Source organism: Tiliqua scincoides, chromosome 5 (genome assembly GCF_035046505.1).
Source record: "Tiliqua scincoides isolate rTilSci1 chromosome 5, rTilSci1.hap2, whole genome shotgun sequence".
In the NCBI taxonomy this organism is placed as follows: Eukaryota; Metazoa; Chordata; class Lepidosauria; order Squamata; family Scincidae; genus Tiliqua; species Tiliqua scincoides.
The window spans coordinates 9283819-9303589 of NC_089825.1; the positions used below are offsets into that span (position 1 = coordinate 9283819).

General features: G+C 38.8%; 1 protein-coding gene across 3 annotated transcripts in view; it reads right to left on the bottom strand.

Annotated features, from left to right (window-relative positions):
• The window catches only part of LMBR1 (limb development membrane protein 1), a 76305-nt gene that overhangs the window by 13533 nt on the left and 43001 nt on the right, over positions 1-19771 (bottom strand). For 2 of the 3 annotated variants that reach the window (XM_066627825.1, XM_066627826.1), the window contains 7 exons: positions 13723-13849; positions 13224-13292; positions 11019-11083; positions 9262-9334; positions 1442-1522; positions 805-881; positions 483-560 (listed from right to left, as the gene is read on the bottom strand). In XM_066627825.1, coding sequence (XP_066483922.1) covers positions 483-560; positions 805-881; positions 1442-1522; positions 9262-9334; positions 11019-11083; positions 13224-13292; positions 13723-13849 — 570 coding nt within the window. The remainder of the gene's footprint in view (positions 1-482; positions 561-804; positions 882-1441; positions 1523-9261; positions 9335-11018; positions 11084-13223; positions 13293-13722; positions 13850-19771) is intronic. The other variant, XM_066627827.1, reaches the window with a different exon arrangement.

Here is a 19771-nt window from a genome sequence, read left to right on the forward strand (position 1 = left end):
TAAAGCTGAATAGTTTGCCTCTTCAGCAGTGGGAACTAATATAATATCTAATGAAGATCCAGTTGTGTGCATAATCAATCCCCACTCACATGCTGCTTTCTGCAGATCATGGTCCTTGAGATTTTTCCATTAGACTTTTTTCATTTATTTGTCCTTTAACTACTCAGTGCTTCGAAGCATGTATGAAGCACCCTTCCGTTAAGATTTCATTATGCGAAACTCAGGCTATCAAGCTCAAGACAGAATTCATTCTTTTAAACCAGTGTTTCCAAACCTGTGGGTTGCAACCCCTTTTTTATTTGTATGCAGTGGCGGCGGCAGCAAAAGTGTCATACTAATGGCATCTACTAGTCCCTGGTCACAATGCTAAAAATGGGTTAAGCAGGTAGAGTCCCAAAACATAGGTTGGGAACCACTGTTTTAAAACATATGGTCCTTAATCTTTAACAGCTATTAAGATAACAAAAAAAATAATACTTTACCCTTGATCCCTTTGGCATTGCAGTTTCATCAACCAGCAGGCAAAGAATATTGCAAGCAACTAAGAGAACTGAAATTGCCTACAAAAGCCAAAGAAACATTTGACTGTCAGTGAAGACTTGGAACTTGGTATATTTCACAATGAATATCATTCCTGAGGTTTAACTAATTCAAACTATTTGGAAGACGAATATCTAGTACTGATTAATAAAATGTAGCAATTCCTTTTATTTCTGATATTCAACTTGCATACATATGTGAAAAGTCATTACACTTAAAAGCTATATTGGTTTCAAGCAATGGATGGAAGAAATCAGAACTTACAGTTTCAATTAGTAGCAGTATCATTACAGCTGGATAAACGAGATTCCTCTCCCACGCAGAAGCCATTTTACGCCGTTCTTTTAAAGGGGGAAAAATGGTAAACTTACTATTTAAAGGTGACTGGAATGTTCTCCCTAGCACGCAGGTTTTGCTTGTCCTACCATCTGAAATAACGACAAGGCCTCAAGACTTTTTTATTCAAGAGGGCTTTCAACTGCTGACATGAAAGGCTGGCACTTTTAATGAATGCATTTTTAATTGTTTTGTATGATCCACTGGGGTTTAATCTGTTTTATATTTTAATGTTTAGCATTGTTTCAATCTGCCACCTTGTATTGTGTTTTTATGTTGTAAGCCTCCTTGGGTGCCCCCAATGTGTGGAAGAAAGGTGGGTAGAAATTCTTTAAATAGAATACATACATATATCTACAGGAGTGCAGACATTTTTCTGAAGTGTTCTGTTAGCAAGACTGCCCACTGTTTATAACGAGATGTTCCAACAAAGACTATTTTTGTCCTTTTTTTTTTTACTGTGCATGTGAGCGTATATATTTTATATACGTACTCCTCCTGGAAAAGGTTTCACATTAAACTGATATGTTGGGTGACAGCCCACAAAAAAGATTGACACAGTTACCTAATTTTGTCTTCATGCTCTTCACATTATTAAGTTCCTGTTCCAACTGTTTTACATTGTATTCCAAGGGGGAAGACACACCTAACCAAGAACAAAAACATGGTCACTTAGTTACACCTGGTAAAACAATCCTCGCTAGCAAAATGTATACCCATCTAATAAACTGAAAGTAATTGTGAGAACCACTGAAAGCGCTTTAGAGATTTCATAAGAATATGCAAGTACCCTCTACAGTGGAATTACTCAATACAACTATAGCCAAATTGCATCATACTTTTGAGATTTCAAATATAAGTGCTCAACCAAAAAAATAAGATAGAGAGGGGAAAAACACAACAGTTTATTTAACTGGACGATCCAATCTGCCATTCTATTCACTGAGTATATGTCCACAAGCAAACCTAAGATGGGAGAATGAATCTGTTGTTCCCTTAGTTGTCTCAGTTCCTGCATGTCGCACAGCATGATTTTAGTTTTCAAAGAGACAGTACATTTTTTGATAGTTTTGATTACATGTAATCTTCCCCTTCTGTATAGATTCCTTCCTAATTCTCCAGACATTCATGATATGAAGTATAAAACATTACTGAAAGATACTAGAGAAAACCAAAAGACAAACAATGCAATCATTTCATCCTGCACAAGAGGGTATGTACCTCTATCCAAAGAATTCTTATATTTTAACAACCACAATTTACCACCTCTTAACTGACTTACATGATCAAGGGAATAAAGTGAGCTTGAAGAAAATGACCGTATTACCACTTCAGCGAAATTGTCTATAAGGCCAACTTTACCATGAATTCACCTCTTCAAAAGATGGAATGTGATACATTAACCAACAGGATCCAAAGAACTGCTAGTTCTGTGAGCCAAGGGACAATGGGATTTCAGCTTTTTTCCCCTCAAATAGCAGCCTCCCCAATCCTACTGCCACACAGCAAACTAATTTTGAAATTTCTCTCAGTTTCAAAAGCCAGTCATAATTCACATTGGGGTCAAAATAAAAAACTGGATGTCTGGGTTTCCTGCTGGAGCTTTGGTGATTCAACCTAAACCATCGTGGCTGAGATGAGATCCGAGAAGAGGCTCATTAGGGAAAGATACAGAGCTGACAGATGGTCCTAAGGAGTTAAACAACAGGACTGCTAAGACTTGTGGTTGCTAAGGATTATAGATTGCTAAGGACTGTTTGTCACTGGCTTCACATCAACCTGGAAGACAGTTTTGAGTGAGGTGCCCCAGGGCTCTGTCTTGGGCCCGGTTCTCTTTAACATCTTCATCAATGATTTGAATGAAGGGATACAAGGGGGACTCATCAAATTTGTGGATGACACCAAGCTGGGAGGAGTAACAAACACAACAGAAGATAGTAGAAGCCTTCAGGAAGATCTAGACAAAATGGAATACTGGGCTGAAATGAGTAAGGTGAAGTTTAACAGGGATAAATGCAAGGTTCTGCACTTAGGCAAAAATAACCAAAGATGCAGGCATAAAATGAATGATACTTCACTTGGCAGCATAACATATGAAAGGGATCTTGAAGTTGCAATGGATCACAAGATGAATATGAGTCATCAGTATGATGTTGCTGCAAGAAGGCAAATGAAATTTTAGCCTGCAATAGTAGAACCATAGTTTCAGGTCACAAGGAGTCATGGTTCCACTTTACTCTGCATTGGTTAGACCTGGAGTACTGCGCCCAATTCTGGGCACCTCACTATAAGAAAGATGCAGACAAACTGGAGCGGGTTCAGAGGAAGGTAACAAGGATGGTCAGAGTGCTGGAGAACAAACTATGAGGAAAGGTTGAGGAAACTTGGTATGTTCAACCTGGAGAAGAGAAGGTTGAGAGGGGATATGATAGCTCTCTTCAAATACCTGAAGGGCTGTCATATGGAAGAAGGAGAAATTTGTTCTCAGCTGCCTCTGAAAGTAAAACTAGAGCCAATGGGTACAAACTGCGAGAGAAGAGCTTCCAATGGGATATCAGGAAAAAATTCCTGCCAGTAAGGGCAGTTTGGCAGTGGATTCTCCCTCCCCGGAGATCTTCATGCAAAGGCTCAACAACCACCTGTTGGAGATGCTCTAAGAGGATTTCCTGCTACAGGCAGGCAGTTGGACTAGATGACCTATCAGGTCCCAACTATGAATCAGCATATAGTAGCAGCCTGGGGAATTGGAATCCAGAAAGGCTGTTTTTTCCCTGCTTCTATACTCCTATCAGTTCTCTCAAAAAGTTTCCATATCCCTATTACATTTAAACAGATATAATGCACAAGCTATTTTTAGCAGCCTTTGATTCTAACTTATTTTTATTTTGGGGTGGATTTGTATTTATACTATGGCTGACAAAGCACTGGAAAAACAAAAGGAATTTCTTTCTTAGTCAGACAAAACCCTCATCAGATATCCACCCTCAATTTTGTTGATTTTTTTAACAGAAGTATAGCAAAACCAATTATTTACTAAATGACTTCATCTTAGCATTGTGTAGTTTTAATGCTGCCTCCTTACTAGTCTTTTAAAAAATGTTACCCATGAACCATCTTGGAGGCAGACCAAAAAGGAAGATAGAAATATTTCTAACCTACAAAAATACCCTATCAGCCATTTCAAAAGCATGCTTGTCTAGGTATCTAGCAATACCTCCAGTAGTACAGGTAATAGGTTCCCCAAGTGCTACACAAAACCAAGCTACTCTAATAGATAGGAAACAGGCACTGTTTGACCCAGAATGCACTGTTCCCATTGGCTAGAATGGCCACGACTTATGCCAAGACAATGACTCAAGGCTAAAAGAAGTTGCATTTAATTTTAATTTCTAAAGAAGTTATTAATTAAGTTTGTCCCCTTATGAAACAGGCAGCCCTAACCTGCGCTGGAACAAGCAGGCCAAGGAGCCTGTGCTGTATTCAGCAGTGGGTATGATGTGTCTGCTGCACAACTCAGAGTAAGGGGATATTTATGCCTTACCCAGAGTAATGCCCCAGCCACCCTATGGGGCTGCTCACATCTGCACCAGCAAAATCAGTGGTGCAAATTCAAGTAGTTTGGTATAACTTTTCTGTCCTCCCCTGCCCAAAATCACCCCCATTTCCCTCCACCCCCCTCTCCAGCCCCACCCCCCATGCCAGCCTCCCTAGACCAGCGCTTACTTACTCCAGCCAGGCCTGGATCTGGCATATTGTGAACATGCTTTACAGCAAGTTTGCAACACTCCCGGACGCATAAGCCTCTAAAGTTATTGCAACACAATACAGACCACTCTGTAGTACAGCTGTTTGGGGTTAGGAGAAAAGAGAGCAAGAAGCTGGCCTTGTTTACCTTCTTGCACAGCTAAGACTTGCAAAAACTATTTGTTATAAAAAGAATTTTAACAGTATTTCTTTAATGTGTTAAATGCATCTTTCTTAGGTTGTACAATCAAACTGAACAATACTTTTATGAGCATTTATATTACTTACTTATATTCACCAAATAATTATGTATATTGTTTATGTTATGTCTTATTTTATCCTGTTCTTCAGCTATAGAGATCAACGGCCCTAGATTTGATCACAAGCTGCCTTCTTTGAACTTATAAAGCTGCCTCATACTGAACCAGATGATTAGTCCATCTAGGCCAGAACTATCTTCTCTGAATGGTAGACAAGGGTTCCAGGGTTTCAGATTTCTCTCACTCTTATCTGAACTTCTAGGTGCATAAACCTGTGTTCTAGCACTGAGTTATAGTTTCGGTGAGAATGACGTGAAGTAATCAGCTTGGGTTGACTTGGGTACTGTGAATGTCCAACTCTGATTCAGTATTACTGTCTCTTTGTGAAATCGTGGTTTAAATGGTGTTGGAGAAAATACATTCTGCAGTCTTTTGCATCCAACTACACATTTTTTAATTCAAATATATAAACTGCAGTCTGAATTTACATGGAAATATTTGTAACAAAATGTTTTTCTTTGTCCCAGCAGCATAGCTGGCTCATCTACATCCTGGGCCAATGACTCCTGTAGTAACCCCACTACGCAGACACAGAAGTAATTGGTGGTGATATAATGACATCACCATGTCACCACCAATTACTTCTGGGTAAGCAGCTGCTGACTCGGCTGCTTTTTCACTGCACTCCACTCTCAAAGCACCATGAGAAAGCAGCCAATCTAAGCAAAGAAGTCCAAGAAACAGAGGCAACATCAGGTGCAATCTTGCTGCCACCCACTTTCCTTCTTCCTTGGAAGGAATGAAGGGCAGCAGCAAGATCACGAAGCCACAGTGTTTTCTCCGCTAAGTGTTTCTGCACACAATGTTTTCTGCACTAAGAGGCTGTGGCTGTCATCTTGGCTGGCCACATGGTTGCACCCCCTCACAAGATGCTCCGTGTGGAATCTGGAGCACCCTCTCCCAGCTAGCTAAACCACTGCTTTGTGTGTTTTGTTTCAAGAAAGATGTTGCAACTCTGCAGGCAGAACACAATCTCTGCTTGCAGATGGACCGAGATTCAACCCCTGACATAGTTATAAGGTTAGGTGGCAGAACTGGGAATACTTAGAGAGAGTTGTCAGAGTAGGAAATAATGTATTAGATGGACCAATAAGCTAACTCACTCAGTACCAGGTAGTTTCATGTGTCCTTAAATGTAAGCAGTTGGACACACACACTAACACTGGATGTGCAGAAATGTCTCACCAGTATAATGGAAAATGCATCAAACCATCAACATTTATGTTGACAGAGGAATGACAACTCTTACAACTTCCTTTGAGATGATAACAAGGTAACACTAATCCTAATATTTTGCCAAAGAGCTAGGCAACACGTTAGAGCAATCAGATCAGATCCCTGAGAAATGGTACAGACTATTCAAAGCACTACAGCCTCTTAACTTGATTTCAAACAAGCAGAAAAGTTTAATGTCTGCATTGTCTAGTCAATAAATCAAACTGGTAGACAGAACTTGTTCTAACTAGTCATGAAAAATAGAAGGGATTCTCCAAGAAAACCACAAAGCAGCTCATTTAAGGTCAATTTAACAGTATTATTTTGTCTTTCTTCCAGCCCCAACATAATATTTCAGTACCTCAAAGGAAATTGTAGGAGTATCTATTTGCATTCCCTGTAGGTGATTGGCAGTTCAACACCAATTAGTTCAAAATTACACTGTTACTAGTGCGCAATAAAAACAACACCTTTCATCTTTCTTACATAGAGTAGAATACCTTCAGAGCCAATAACTTTGATCAAATAAGTATTTTTGATCCTGCCCCACCCGCCTCCTTGGATTCAGGAAAACTAATAGCTAAAGGCAACTCTTTCCCTTTTAATATAAAGAGGGTCCTAGCTTTATTCTTTTGGCATACGAATGATGTGGGTATTGAAATACAATATACAGAAACAGCTTTCCCATCCCAGCATTTCTTCCACAGCAAGGCTCTTAAAGGCAGACCGACAACTGTAGGGATTACTACCCCCATAATTACTTCCTGTGTGAATTAAGTTCTATAAAATGTACACATCACAAGAATAAATATTCTTAATACCTTATGCCATCTTAAAAAATGCATTTTTTTTTAAAGCATGAAGTAGGAGCAACGCAAATCTTTGCAGTTTGATTTCTAGAAGTCCAATATTGCCAACTGTGGCACACAAATGCTATTGATTCAAAACCTACCAACTAGGGAAGGATTTGAATATTACTATTCAAATTCGTCCTGCTTTCCATTATCAGAGGCCAGATCCACCATCCTTCATTAGAGTAGACTTTGTGATAAATCTGTAACGTGAGTTCATGTCAGCTGCACACATGTCCATGCTTGCAATCTGGTCCTAACTATTTTCTAGTAGCGGTTTCTGTTTGTTCAGTCTCAGCTACATACAATGTCAAGATTTTCAATGCTCATGGCTGTTTCATGGCAAGGTTACTGAGGTTGGAGGTTCACAGCTGGAGGTTACTGATACAAACTTTTCAGGCACCTCCTGAAAAGGTTCTACAATAGGAATTTTTTAAACTTTATTCTCTTTACACATTTGTAGGTGCTGAAAATTATGGAACATTTATCTACCAATGATTGTGTGCGCACTCAAGAGTGTGGGAGTGAGACGGACTTATGAATATAATAGGGAGAATTCATATTCTTATTGTTTTATAGATAACAACTAACTTCCCAAGATACATTGGGAATCATTTTTCAGTTTGTGGCTGTGACTTTAAAGTCTGTAATGTTTACTACCACAAAGATGGAGAAAGATGTCAGCCACTATCCTTGTATCACTGTAATTGTCATGCAAATGGTTTTTCCTGGCAATAACAAAAAAAACAAGCCTGTAAGAACTGTGAGAGAGAACCAATTCATATTGTTTTAAGTCCTTGTTATAAGTCATTCATGGGTGGAAAGGCAAGCTACAAATATTTCAGAATAAATAGAATTTGCACAATTTTCTACTTTAAGGTTGCTGGGTTTTAGTTTAAAAAGTAACCAAGCACTCAATACCCTATTTCAGAAACAAGAACTGAACCTTCAAAATAGCCACTACGCATTAAGATTTCCTTAACATATTTAGGGCCCAATCCTGTCCAATTTTCCAGTACTGATGCAGCCCTGCCAACAGAGCAGTGGGGGGTAGACACAGAGAGCATTTGTTCCCTTACCTCAGAGATGTAATGCAGCTGGAAATTTGGATAGGATTGGGTCCTTAGCAATGTATTATAAGATTTAAACTTCTATAATCTGAACTGAACCCGTTTCTTCATTATTCAAGGCTAATTTTATCTTGAATAAGATATAACTTGACAACTGAAGAGGAAAGACTAGTCTACTTGGATACAATCAATCAATCAATCAATCAACAGTATTTATATACCGCTTTTCAACTAAAAGTTCACAAAGCGGTTTACAGAGAAAAAAACAAATAACTAAATGGCTAAATAACTAAATACAAAACCCTTGATTTAATAGTTAATATCATTCAACAGCAAAGGATCAATAGTACAGGTGGAGCCTATTTATTCACAGAATTTCTATCCGTGAATCTGGCTCAACGCAGTCCCCAGGACCTGTATGGAGCCAAACATGGCCCCACCTGAGCTCTCCAAAAGCGACTGGAGCTAGCCACACGCAGATCTCTAGATGTTTAAGAGCCCAATCCTATGCATGTCTACTCAGATGTAAATGTAAATCCCATTATAGTCAATGAGGCTTGCTCCCATGTAAGTATGGACAGGATTACTGCCTAAAGCATCTCTCACTGGATGGGTTTTTATGTTGCCCATAACACAAAACTGTGTTATGTGAATTTCTTTGAAGCTACTATAGCATCATTTTCCCCCCTACTCTCTTTCATGATTTCAAGTGACTCTGCAGTAATTGCTCCTATATATTTCAAGTTGTCACCATGATGCTTATGGAATGTTTGTTAAAATGACATTTTGACTCTTACTTGCATTTGGTTTTGAATAACATTCAGTTGAGGAATGAAATATGAGGGCTAAAATAGATAGTTTGTTAGCTTCATAGGAGCTCTCCAATGCAGTTGGAATTCTGGGAAATGGTGTCTTTATTACTAACATCCACTTTGCAGCTCTCATCTGCAGCTCTCAACCAACTTGTAGAATGTGTCCAGAAAACCAAAGGGCTCTCTCATTTTTAAAACAAGAAGATAAAAATTGCAAGTTTTCATGGCCTTAAGCAAAAGGAGACATTTATTCCTGTTTATACTCTACGCAGATGCTGTAAAAGAATTTCTGCAGAAATTTCTGCAACAACTTGACTACATACAGAACTAGGTGCAAGGTGGAGAAGATCTACTAAGTAGCATATTAACATACTATTTAGTCTCCTCATGATAGCTTCTTCTTCTAAGGTGATGATGTATATCTGTTCATCCAGATCTTCAAGGATCTATGTTCAGAAAAAACACAGTAAACAAAATATTTGCTTGAAAATATGCATCAAGAGTGGGTCCACCATACAGTCCACCATGCATATAACATGTAGTAGGAACTAGGGCCAATGCATAACAATAACTTACATTCCTTGTCAACATGTGAAGTAGCCAGGCAGCACAATCCCAACTTGCCTTGGGAGATCAGAAGACCTGCCCCGGATCCAGCACAAGTTTTGGACTGCAAGCAGCTCAGCCCAGGGCAAGAGGAAACACTTCCCCTTACTCCAGGGAGAGCAGCTGAAGCCCCAATGGGTCTACTCAGATCTCAAGAGGTGGCACAGATCTGAGCAGCTTGGAGCTGTACTGCACTGCCTGGGAACAGGGTCAAGATTCCACACAAGTGCTAGGTCCTGGTCCCATCCCTATTCAGCTGTCACCCACCCTCCTTCCCTCTACCCCGAAACACTTCCTCATGCCCCCCAGACTCCTGCACCAGCCAAGCTCGGCCAGTGAACTTATCCTCTGTTGGCGCAGAGGAAGCTAGATACAGACTCTGTGGGCCGGCACACATCCTTGCGTCGGCCCAGCTGACTCAGGAGTAGGTGCAAAGGCGCTTTACGCACATTAGGATTGCGCTCTCAGTTGTTTGTATTTATAGTGTTTCCTTTAAAATGCCACACAAAGCTCACACCTTATACGTTTGCAAAAAGAAAAAAGATGCAGAGAGCCAACAACTTGTATCATGATCTGTATGCACGAATACAACTAGGAATGACAACTTCGCCAGCAAGTGTAGTTGAAGTAAGATACATCCCCTCTGTTTGCTAGCTAACCTGTGCTTCAAAATCTGTTCAAATCAACAGTTCAGGTGGCCCCTCCCCATACCCCTTCAGAAGACTGATTAAAAGCTGGTTTTCATTGTTGTTCAGTTTTGGTGGAGGGGAGGGGTTTAGAATGGCTTTCAGTTTGCATTTTTTGCTATAATACTTCATATTTATTTCATTTTATTCCATAGCTATATTATTCTATGTTTCAGAAGCTGCCTAGGGTTGTCCCTACAACCAAGGAAAGTGAGACATTTTAAAAAATGCATCTATTAAGAGCAGTTATTCTTCATGTTTCTTAAAGGTGAGAAAGTCTTAAGGTAAAATGATAAACTGTTAACATAGTTAAAAGACCATAATTTTGCAAAATAAAAGAACAGACTTATATAAAGTTAGAAATATGAATGTTTGAAGGGATAGAGTTTCTATAATAACAGTCAACAAAACCTTTATTTGGCATAAACATTTGATAGGTGAGAACTCTGTACAGAAATCGTAGAGAGTATAAACCTAAATAGTACACAAATATATGTATCAGTGCACACCTATGTGTACAGACAGATACAACGTACATTACATTTTACAAACAAACATGAATTATTTAAAAGACAGTCAGTTACTCTGCGGATCTTGCCAGAATGTAGCCTACTCAGTGATTACTTGGTACAGAAAGCTTGGCTCGATTCAGGATACTCAAATGAGTTTCTATAATGAAGCTATCTTCCTATACCAATGTAGGAAATAAAGTCTTACAAGTCTAATAGCTCAGCAAATTGATATTGGTTTTTCTAGAAAGATCTCATACTTTAGGAAAGAGAAGCTACTTCATTAGATCACCTTCTAGTTTTGGATTTGCAAAAAAATTGGCACTGACCGTTGGCTTCACAAGTAGCTGACCCATCACTGTAAACATTCGTGAAAGTCCCACTGGCGTGCATACTGTGAAGGAATACACAGATTAGTCAACTGGGATTCAGGATTCAGTACTATAGCCTCAATTACACAGAATACAAGTCTTCATCACAGAATAAACCCAGACACTTAATCCAAATATGACCATATTTGGATTGGTCATTTGTAGCTAATAAGAAAACCAATGTAGCCTTACAAATTGCATCTAGTTTTCAGGAGACCACGAGAAGCGCAAATCTATACCCATCTACTAAGAATTACATCATATTGAGTTCAATAGACAGGAGATGTGGACTGATGGTACTGCCTGAAGAGCTAAGCAGGAGATACTGTGGGCTCATTTCTGGATGGCAGACTGACAAACAGCTGTACCCACCGAGGCAGAACGGGGTTGCTGATGAGCTGATTAGCCACTGCAGTGAGAGTGTGGGGGAGAGTGTGAAGACAAGCCGGAAAAGAACTGAAAAAACCTTGAGGGCCTGTCTGGGCATGCAGCCAGAAGAGATATTCCACACTGTGAAGGCAACATCTAATGACTGGTGGTTCTGTAAGTCTTCCACAGAACGTATTGTAAAAACACCATTGAAAAATTGTGGTTTAGACTAAGCCTGCCTATGTAAACTGCCTTGAATGCTGTCTAAAAAGCACAGAAAGGCAGTATATATACAAATACTGATGGACCTTATGGATGGACCTTACTCTCAGAGTAGCCTAGAACTTTCCAAGTCTGGCAGAATACTGAGTCAATAAGAAGGCGGAGGTAACTGGTGAACAACTGGACAAAATTTCATTCACAATGTTGTTAGTTTTACATGGCACTTAAACCAGGAGAAAAAACAGAAAGGTCCTTGTCTTAAGGGTTCACAATGACAAAAGAGACACAAAAGAGGGAAGAGAATGCACTGAGAAAAGGGGGAAACAATGCACTGATATGAAAACAATTATGCAAAGTAACAAAATAGAAACATGAAGAGCTATTCAAATCCCACAGACTTTTAGGTCAGAATTCAGGCAATCATCGGTCGTGTCTCATGATGTCATCCTCCTGCAGGACTCTTCAACTTGAGGAATAAATTTTTGCTCCAGAGTAAGAAATCCTTTCTCCAGAGAAAACTCCTTCTGCAGGAGGAAGAAACCATAGGATAGAAAGCCCATGACACTAACTGTGCATACCCATCCAACACATCTGAAAGCAGCAGTAACCCCCATTTCCTTCAATTCCAGGGTGAATGACCAACCACTTTTAAAATTCAGGGTAGTTTAAAAAACTGTGAAGACTTGATTTGGCCCTGCAGCATTCAGTATTTTTCAGGTTTACTGAACAAATGTACCTAAATTCTGAACATACTTCTTAGAAGTGGCATGGTTTAAAAGCCTCATTTGTAGGCAGGACAGATCACAGTTTCCTAGTTTGGACTTTATGGAAGACTGTGGTTTAACAAACAAGGTAACTTTAGATTCAACTAGGCACAAGAGGAGGTGTAGAGGGAACATGTGGGCTCATGTAGGCTCTTCACACATTTCCATTTTCCTGATCCAACAAATGGGGTTTTCTGGATTGTCTGAACAGGGTAATTACTTATCTAACTTTCAAAAAGTCACAATATGTGGCCCGCCCCTCCACTATGACAAACACAGAGCGTAGCAAACTTATCCAACTGTTAAAAGTGAGGATAGTTTATCTGAAGAATTCCTCCACATGTGCAACACCAGTGAAGAAAGATGGTCAAGAACCCACTGGGGGAGAAACAGGTTGAACATTGTAATTAGTTCTGCCTTTTCCCATATGAACAATCAGAAACTGCTAAGTAACGAACGGCAACCATAAGGCAGACAAAGAATGCCACAAGGCCCTGGGTTATGGTTCCCTTTTATGTTGAAGGGCTGAGAAGGGAAAAGTGTCTAGCATGTACATATAGGAGACTCGATTAACAAAGCTTTGCAAAGCATATTCCATACACATGAAAGGTGCTATTATGAATACCAACAGATGGCTTAGGTCTTCACAACTGGTGTATGCATTTTTTAAGTATATCCTGTTAATTCAAATCCAATAAAAACAAGTAATCAAGTGACGATAAAATAATGATGGCTATATTAAAAGGCTTAAATGTTTTAAAGAGCGAGGCATGTTATTTCCTCTCCCAATATATGTTGCAAAACTTACATAAAAGTAATAAACATCCCATCAGTGATATACAAGAATATAAATAAGGGAGGTAGAATTCCCAAAGATCTGGAAGAAAAAAATTAACATGAGATTAGTTTGTACTACTCCATCTAATCTAGATGTTAATATTAAACAAAAGTAGTATACTTTTTACTATATACATGAAAAGTTGGTCTATGTAAATGTACTATATACATGAAAAATGTTTCCCTAAAAGTTTTGCTCAATACTGCTGTTAGAGATTTCTGGAACTCAAATACTTGGGCATTTAACAGTAAATGTAACTGATTGAAGGTAGCCAATGTCACTTAACTCATTTTTGAAAAATTAAATGTAAAAATATGTATCCTAGGCATGCAAATATTGGTTTAACCTCAGTGAAAATTGTTTACCAACGAAATGCCATTCCCCTTATCTTTGCTTGCTACAATGGGCCAAAACTTTAAATGCGCATAGCATACTTTAACACACCAAAACATATCAAAGACTTCCATACCATACAAAGACTCCATACTCGCAGCATCATTGTCTATGAGAGCTGAAGCCACCCATACTATTCCGAGGATAAGCAGTGCAAGAAGAACAAGCATAACAAGGGTTTCCAGAATGCGTGCTTTGATCCCCTATAATGTAAAATGATTCACATTTAAAAGCAAAATAAAATTCAGGGTATACTGAACATCATAATATTTCTTATAGGATATTTTCCTCCTTATGTGGCTTCTGATACTAAAGAGAAAGAAATGGTTTAAAATTAAGACTTCTTATTAATTTTATTCCATTAAAAAATCCTTCTCATCTTACGATTTCCACATGAGCATTTTAAAGAGATTGATTACTTTTATTAATACTTTCAGCTCTGAAAGTGTATTAGGAAGTTCAACACATAATTCCAATCAAGAGAACAGAAAGCTAATTATGGCAAGTAGCCCAGTCAACATTAGAGCTTTACTAGACTAAGCTTGCAACACATCAGTCTAGTTAAAATAACTTTCCACTATTACTGCTCTGTTCCTTACAGTCTAGAGCAGGGATCTCAAACTGATTTCATCCCATGGGCCACATCAGATTTATGGCACCTGCTGAGGGCCTAACTCCAAATGCGGCCCCAGAAGTGACGTGAACACCGGCAGTAATGTCAAGTGACATAACTTTCAGTGTTTTCAAAAAATGTGAAAACCCACCTCCCCCCATCACTCTGCTGCCTCCCCCTACCACAACCCTCCTCCTGTTCACCCCTGCTAAGCCTCCAATAGCCCCCCCAGCCCCCGAAGCAATGGAAACAAGCAGGCAGAGGCTAAATTCGCCATTCCTGCTTGCAAAGAGTTCAGTGACTTTTGTCTCTAGGAAAAAAAACCCTAACTTTTTGCAAGTGGAGGCAGGGAATGCAGCCCCTGCCCACTCACTCCCACTGCTCCCCTGCCTCCTACCAGCAGCATCCCCCTCCCACTTGACCTCCAAGCAAGGGAAAAGCATGGGCAGAGGCTGCATTTGCCGCCACACCTGCAAAAAGTTTGGGGGCTTTTTTTCCTTGAAAAAAACCAAACTTTTCGCAAGCTAAGGAGGCAAATGCTGCCTTTGTCCACTCGCTCCCACTGCTCCACTGCCTCCCACCAGTAGCACCCCCCGTACTGCCCTCCCACCCACCAGCCAAGCAACCTGGTCACTCCCCTCCACCCAAACTACCACTACCTGCTGCTGCAGTCTCTCCTCCTCCCCAGCCTTCACAATGACATTGGTCACGCATGAATGTGGTGACATGAATGTCACCTCTCCAGTCCTCAGAATGACGTTTGGAGGCTTTCGAAGGCATTAAGACATTACTTCCAGGTTTTCAGTAAACCCAAAGGTGACATTTTAAGGCCTTTCAAGGCCTCAAAGTGTCATTCTGAGAACCAGGGATGATGTGTTTGACATTCCCGGCCCTCAGAATTCCCTCCAGGTGCACAGGGGCCACCCAAAAAAGCTCTGTGGGCTATATGTTTGACACTCCTGGTCTAGCAAGCCCTCAGAAGCTCAGCACATGCAGATACTGAACCTTCATTACTTTCCATAACAATTAATTCCCATCATACCTTATGGTATTTTGGATATACAGACTAAACCATTTTTTAAGAACACATTACATACTTACTGTATATGCATATAATACAGTAGCCAAGGCAAAAGCAACAAATACAAATTTCTAAAACTATTGAGTTGGAAAACAGAAAAATGCCTTGTGTACCGGTGTCTCCTGCCCTATGGATAAGCAGCACAAAGGCAAATGTGCTTGAGGGGATGGGGAGGGGGGAAGAACAGCTCCAATCATTTATCCAATTTATGTTTCCTATATAGAAAAATACAGCCTATTGAAAGATCAGTTCAGTTATTGAACTGAATACGTTTGTGTTGACACCAAGTTCCATACAGCTATGAATACACTTGAAACTCTCCAGGAATTTAAATTCAGCAATGGAGAAGGTTGCACAGTTAAAATGGTTGATGTCTGTTTTTGCCAAACTAGTTTAACACACATCTTTTCAAACCCATATTCCATGTGCTGCTGTAGTTCTTCTCATTATTTTTGCAATGCTACTGCAAATGCTCTATAAGGACCTAACAATTAATAGTTCTCCAAACCAGAGCATGTTTATAAAGTAGCTTTCTAGCTAGAAACCCTGCTCAGGTATGAACGGCAGCTGACTTTACAATCTTGTAGCAATGAGAGACAAGGAAGCCACAAAGCATAAATTACTAAGAAAGAAGTCCCTTCTCCTCCCCCAATAAATCTGTATTGAAGAGGATTACTGTTATGTCAATTGAAACACATTAAGACATGCCTCAAAATAAGAATGTTTACAGTTTATACCTAGAGGGTAATTTCCCTTTGTGTGTACACTGTACATCTTCTAGTTCCTTGCTAACTTTGGGTGAATGTTTTGACGTAAAATTTTCAGATTTTGTCATGAACACAAAAATGATAGGCTCTACTGATGAACTCTAACAAATATTAAGTAGTTGGGATTCTGAAAGATTAAGTAATTTGTATCAAGTATTTGTGTCCAGAGTACAAATCATTTTTTTTAAATATGAAACTCAAAACTACTACTGGCATTTTCCTCGTATACACAACTTAAAATTTTTCACCAGACATGATCAAGCATTAAATTTACATACTTTTGTAGCTAGTGCAGTCATTAAATTAGTAAATGCATAGAAGCTCCTTTTATCACTACCATTGATCAGCTTCAGAACAATGCTTAGGCAAGAAATCTGCTCACCTTTTACTAAGAGCTAAAAACAAAAAGCTAGCAACCCCCATGGGAAGACTGCAGAGCAACACAATGTTTTGAACATATCAAGGATAAAGGCCCCAACAGATGACACGATAATAGGTAGAAGTATCACAAAGCCTGACAAAAGTCAAGTGGTCTGTCCGTTTACTAAAAAAATATCCATCAATTTATGAGGGAAATGGCAAGTCATTAAAAAACAGTGCTAAACTTTGCTGTTTTTAAGATTTGAAACCATTCCTTCAACAACTGAGGCTTATAAATGCTCCCACTGTACAAGCTGCAAAAGACAGTATTCCAGCTTTTATAGGTTTTACTCCTAAAGCAGTACATAAGCAGTACATATGTACGAATGCACATATTTGTTTTTGCATAGTAAGAGGCTTGTCAATCTTTAATGGTATTCACACATACTTCCAAACACAAATTACAAGATCATCCAAACCCATAACACATTCTGAAGCATTTCAAATGGGAAATTATTATAATCCAATCCAAAATTCACACACAAATAACTTTTGGCCACTATGCACACATCATACTTTACATCAAATGCATGATGAATGGCGTGCATATAGCCCACTGCAGATAGAAAAGTTCTACTTTGATACTGCATAAATCAGTCCTTGGGGGTCACCACATGCTTGAAATCCAATGGAACTAGGCTGTCAATGGTCCAATATGACATGAACTTAATGGTCATCACAGCAGCTGTCCCACCCTACATGAAAGCATTGTGGCAAGAGAGCCTATAATGTGCTCCATCTCAAACAACTAAGGTGTTTTAGAGTCCCACTTCACAATGCCTATGCAAATAATTGTATAATGAGGAAAAAATAGTTGCCCAGAACCATATTGTGCCTTTTAATTACGCATTAAAAATCATTATCTCTTCTTCCACGTTCTACCAATGAAAAAAGAGAGCAAGAGAGAAAGTCTGTGTGTAAAAAAAAAAACTGTAATCTGGCTAGCACTAGATATATAGATAGTATGGATATATACTATAATTTACTTTAAAATGTTTTTTAAAAAAGAGGCTTATTGATGTAAAAACACTTTTAAAAGCAGACCCCAGTATCTGTGGACCTCTGTATCGGGGGGGGGGGGGGAGAACTGATACCAAGGGCCAACTTTTTTTTAAAGAAGAATTTTTATAAATATTTTATAAAATTTTAGCAGATGTCAAAAAAGAAAACTGAGGCTATCCAGCTTATGTTACTAAATGAACAAGTTTTATTTCTGCCTCTATTAATGGAAACAATAAATGAACAAATATAGCGCTGCATAATTTCATTAGATACCAGTAACATTCCACTGAGATCAGAGCACTAAACATTCACTCTGTGCTGGAGATTTTGATAGACAAATAAATATGAGCTTAAATGCCAAGCTCACACATACCCTCAACCACATCTGTGATATTATTTGGAAAGCCAATATTTAGTGTAGCTTGTGGTTACCCCCCTACAGCTGATCCTTACACTAAGCAACGCACTGAAAATATTCTATTTTAGAAGCCAGAATTACATAGCTGTGTAAATTCTGTCAAGATTAATGTACTAAACTGTGTTCAAGGGTGTGGTCAAATAAGATTCTCCCTACTAAAAAACAACCATAAGGCCAATATGCAGAGTTGCTCCATTCACCTCCAAGTCAATTATTTTGTGGCATGATCAGAGTATAAGAATGCAGTTTATGAAGTCAAAAGAAAGATTAACAGTCTTCAAGAAAGACGTACAGCTGTCTTACTCACAAATGTTAAATACCAAGTACTAATTACACTATATTGTTATCCTGATGAAAAACAGAGCACCTCAAATCAACTATATTTTCAATACAAGCTGCAATGAAAATTCCAAGTTCATTAACTGTTTAGCAAAATGGTTAATGAATATGACCATTCTTGAATCAGCAGTTTAGGAAACTGGTTAATTTTTAAAATGTTTTTGCCCATGTATTATCTGTACATCCTGATGTGCCCCCAAATTCTCTCACTGTTCAATGTTTAGGACACATTTTTGTAGAACTACAGAAATACTAACATAACCTAATCCACACTCCTGCCATAAATCCTTTTCTTTTTTTTCTTAGCAACAGCCTGTCATTTATACTTTACTTTAAAAGTAAGGCTATTTACTTATTTTTGAACATAATTTTCTTGTTAAAAACACTGTTTTACATGGGGAAGAAAAAGACAGAATCGTGATTACCAGTTGTCACACAACAGCTGGTGAAATATTGCTCTATTTTTTGTAAGAAACATCAAGATCAAAACATTATGCAAGTTAAATTTCCTTGAAAGGTTCCCAGCAGGAGTCTTCCTTTTTGTTCGCAAAGCGCTTGATTTCCTTTCACCCACAAAAAAGCCTCACCAAGAACATTCATGTGCCACTAACACTAAGCAGCACTTCCTTAATCACTTATTTCCAACAATTTATGGATGATCAGTGGCAAAAACGAGTAAAAATAATGAAAGAATACAATGAAGCGACCTTGAGACATACTGGTTTAGACTTCCTACTCATTTGCGTCTCTTTAACATTGGGGGACTGATACAAATTAGCCACTGAGGGGGGGAAAGTCATCTGGTCATAAAATACAGTACAGGGTCATTTTTATGTAAGTTTGCCAAAAGGGACATAAACCAGGACAATTTCAAACTGTGACACAGGATAGAAGTATATTAAAAAAATCTTTGTTCCTCCTCTATTGTGCTGTCATGTTGCTCAGCTTTATAGATATTCTGAGCACCAACACTGGCCTCTTCACTTCCACCTGGCCTACCTAATTAATTAAGCAAGGAAGTTACCTCAAATTTTTCTACCATTTGCTTTTATTATCAAGTACTCTCTTTTGATGTTCTCAGAGTTAACTTCTCAATCTACAGACTTTTTGTGTTGTGTTCCAAACATTGAGATGTCTGGCTAGTTTGCATAATTAGTCAGGATGTTGCTGTCGCATATGGCAAGTTTTATGCCACAACTCCATGAACAAAACCAACAAAAGAAAAATAAGCAGGTTTGCTATAAACACTTTTGCTTTTAAATTAAGATTTATGATTTTGTATCACAAGTGTTTCAACTTTGTCATTCTGATAAAATGTAAGCTCTGCTTCCTCAGAAACACTTTCAGCTCTAAAAGACTAAAGAATTATAATGCATTTGTTAGTATCCGAGAAATGTTACCACAGCTAGGTGACGATGGGGCACCACCTATCTGACTACTGAGCACAAATGCAAACTGAACAATGGTGTACAGCAGAACTTTCAA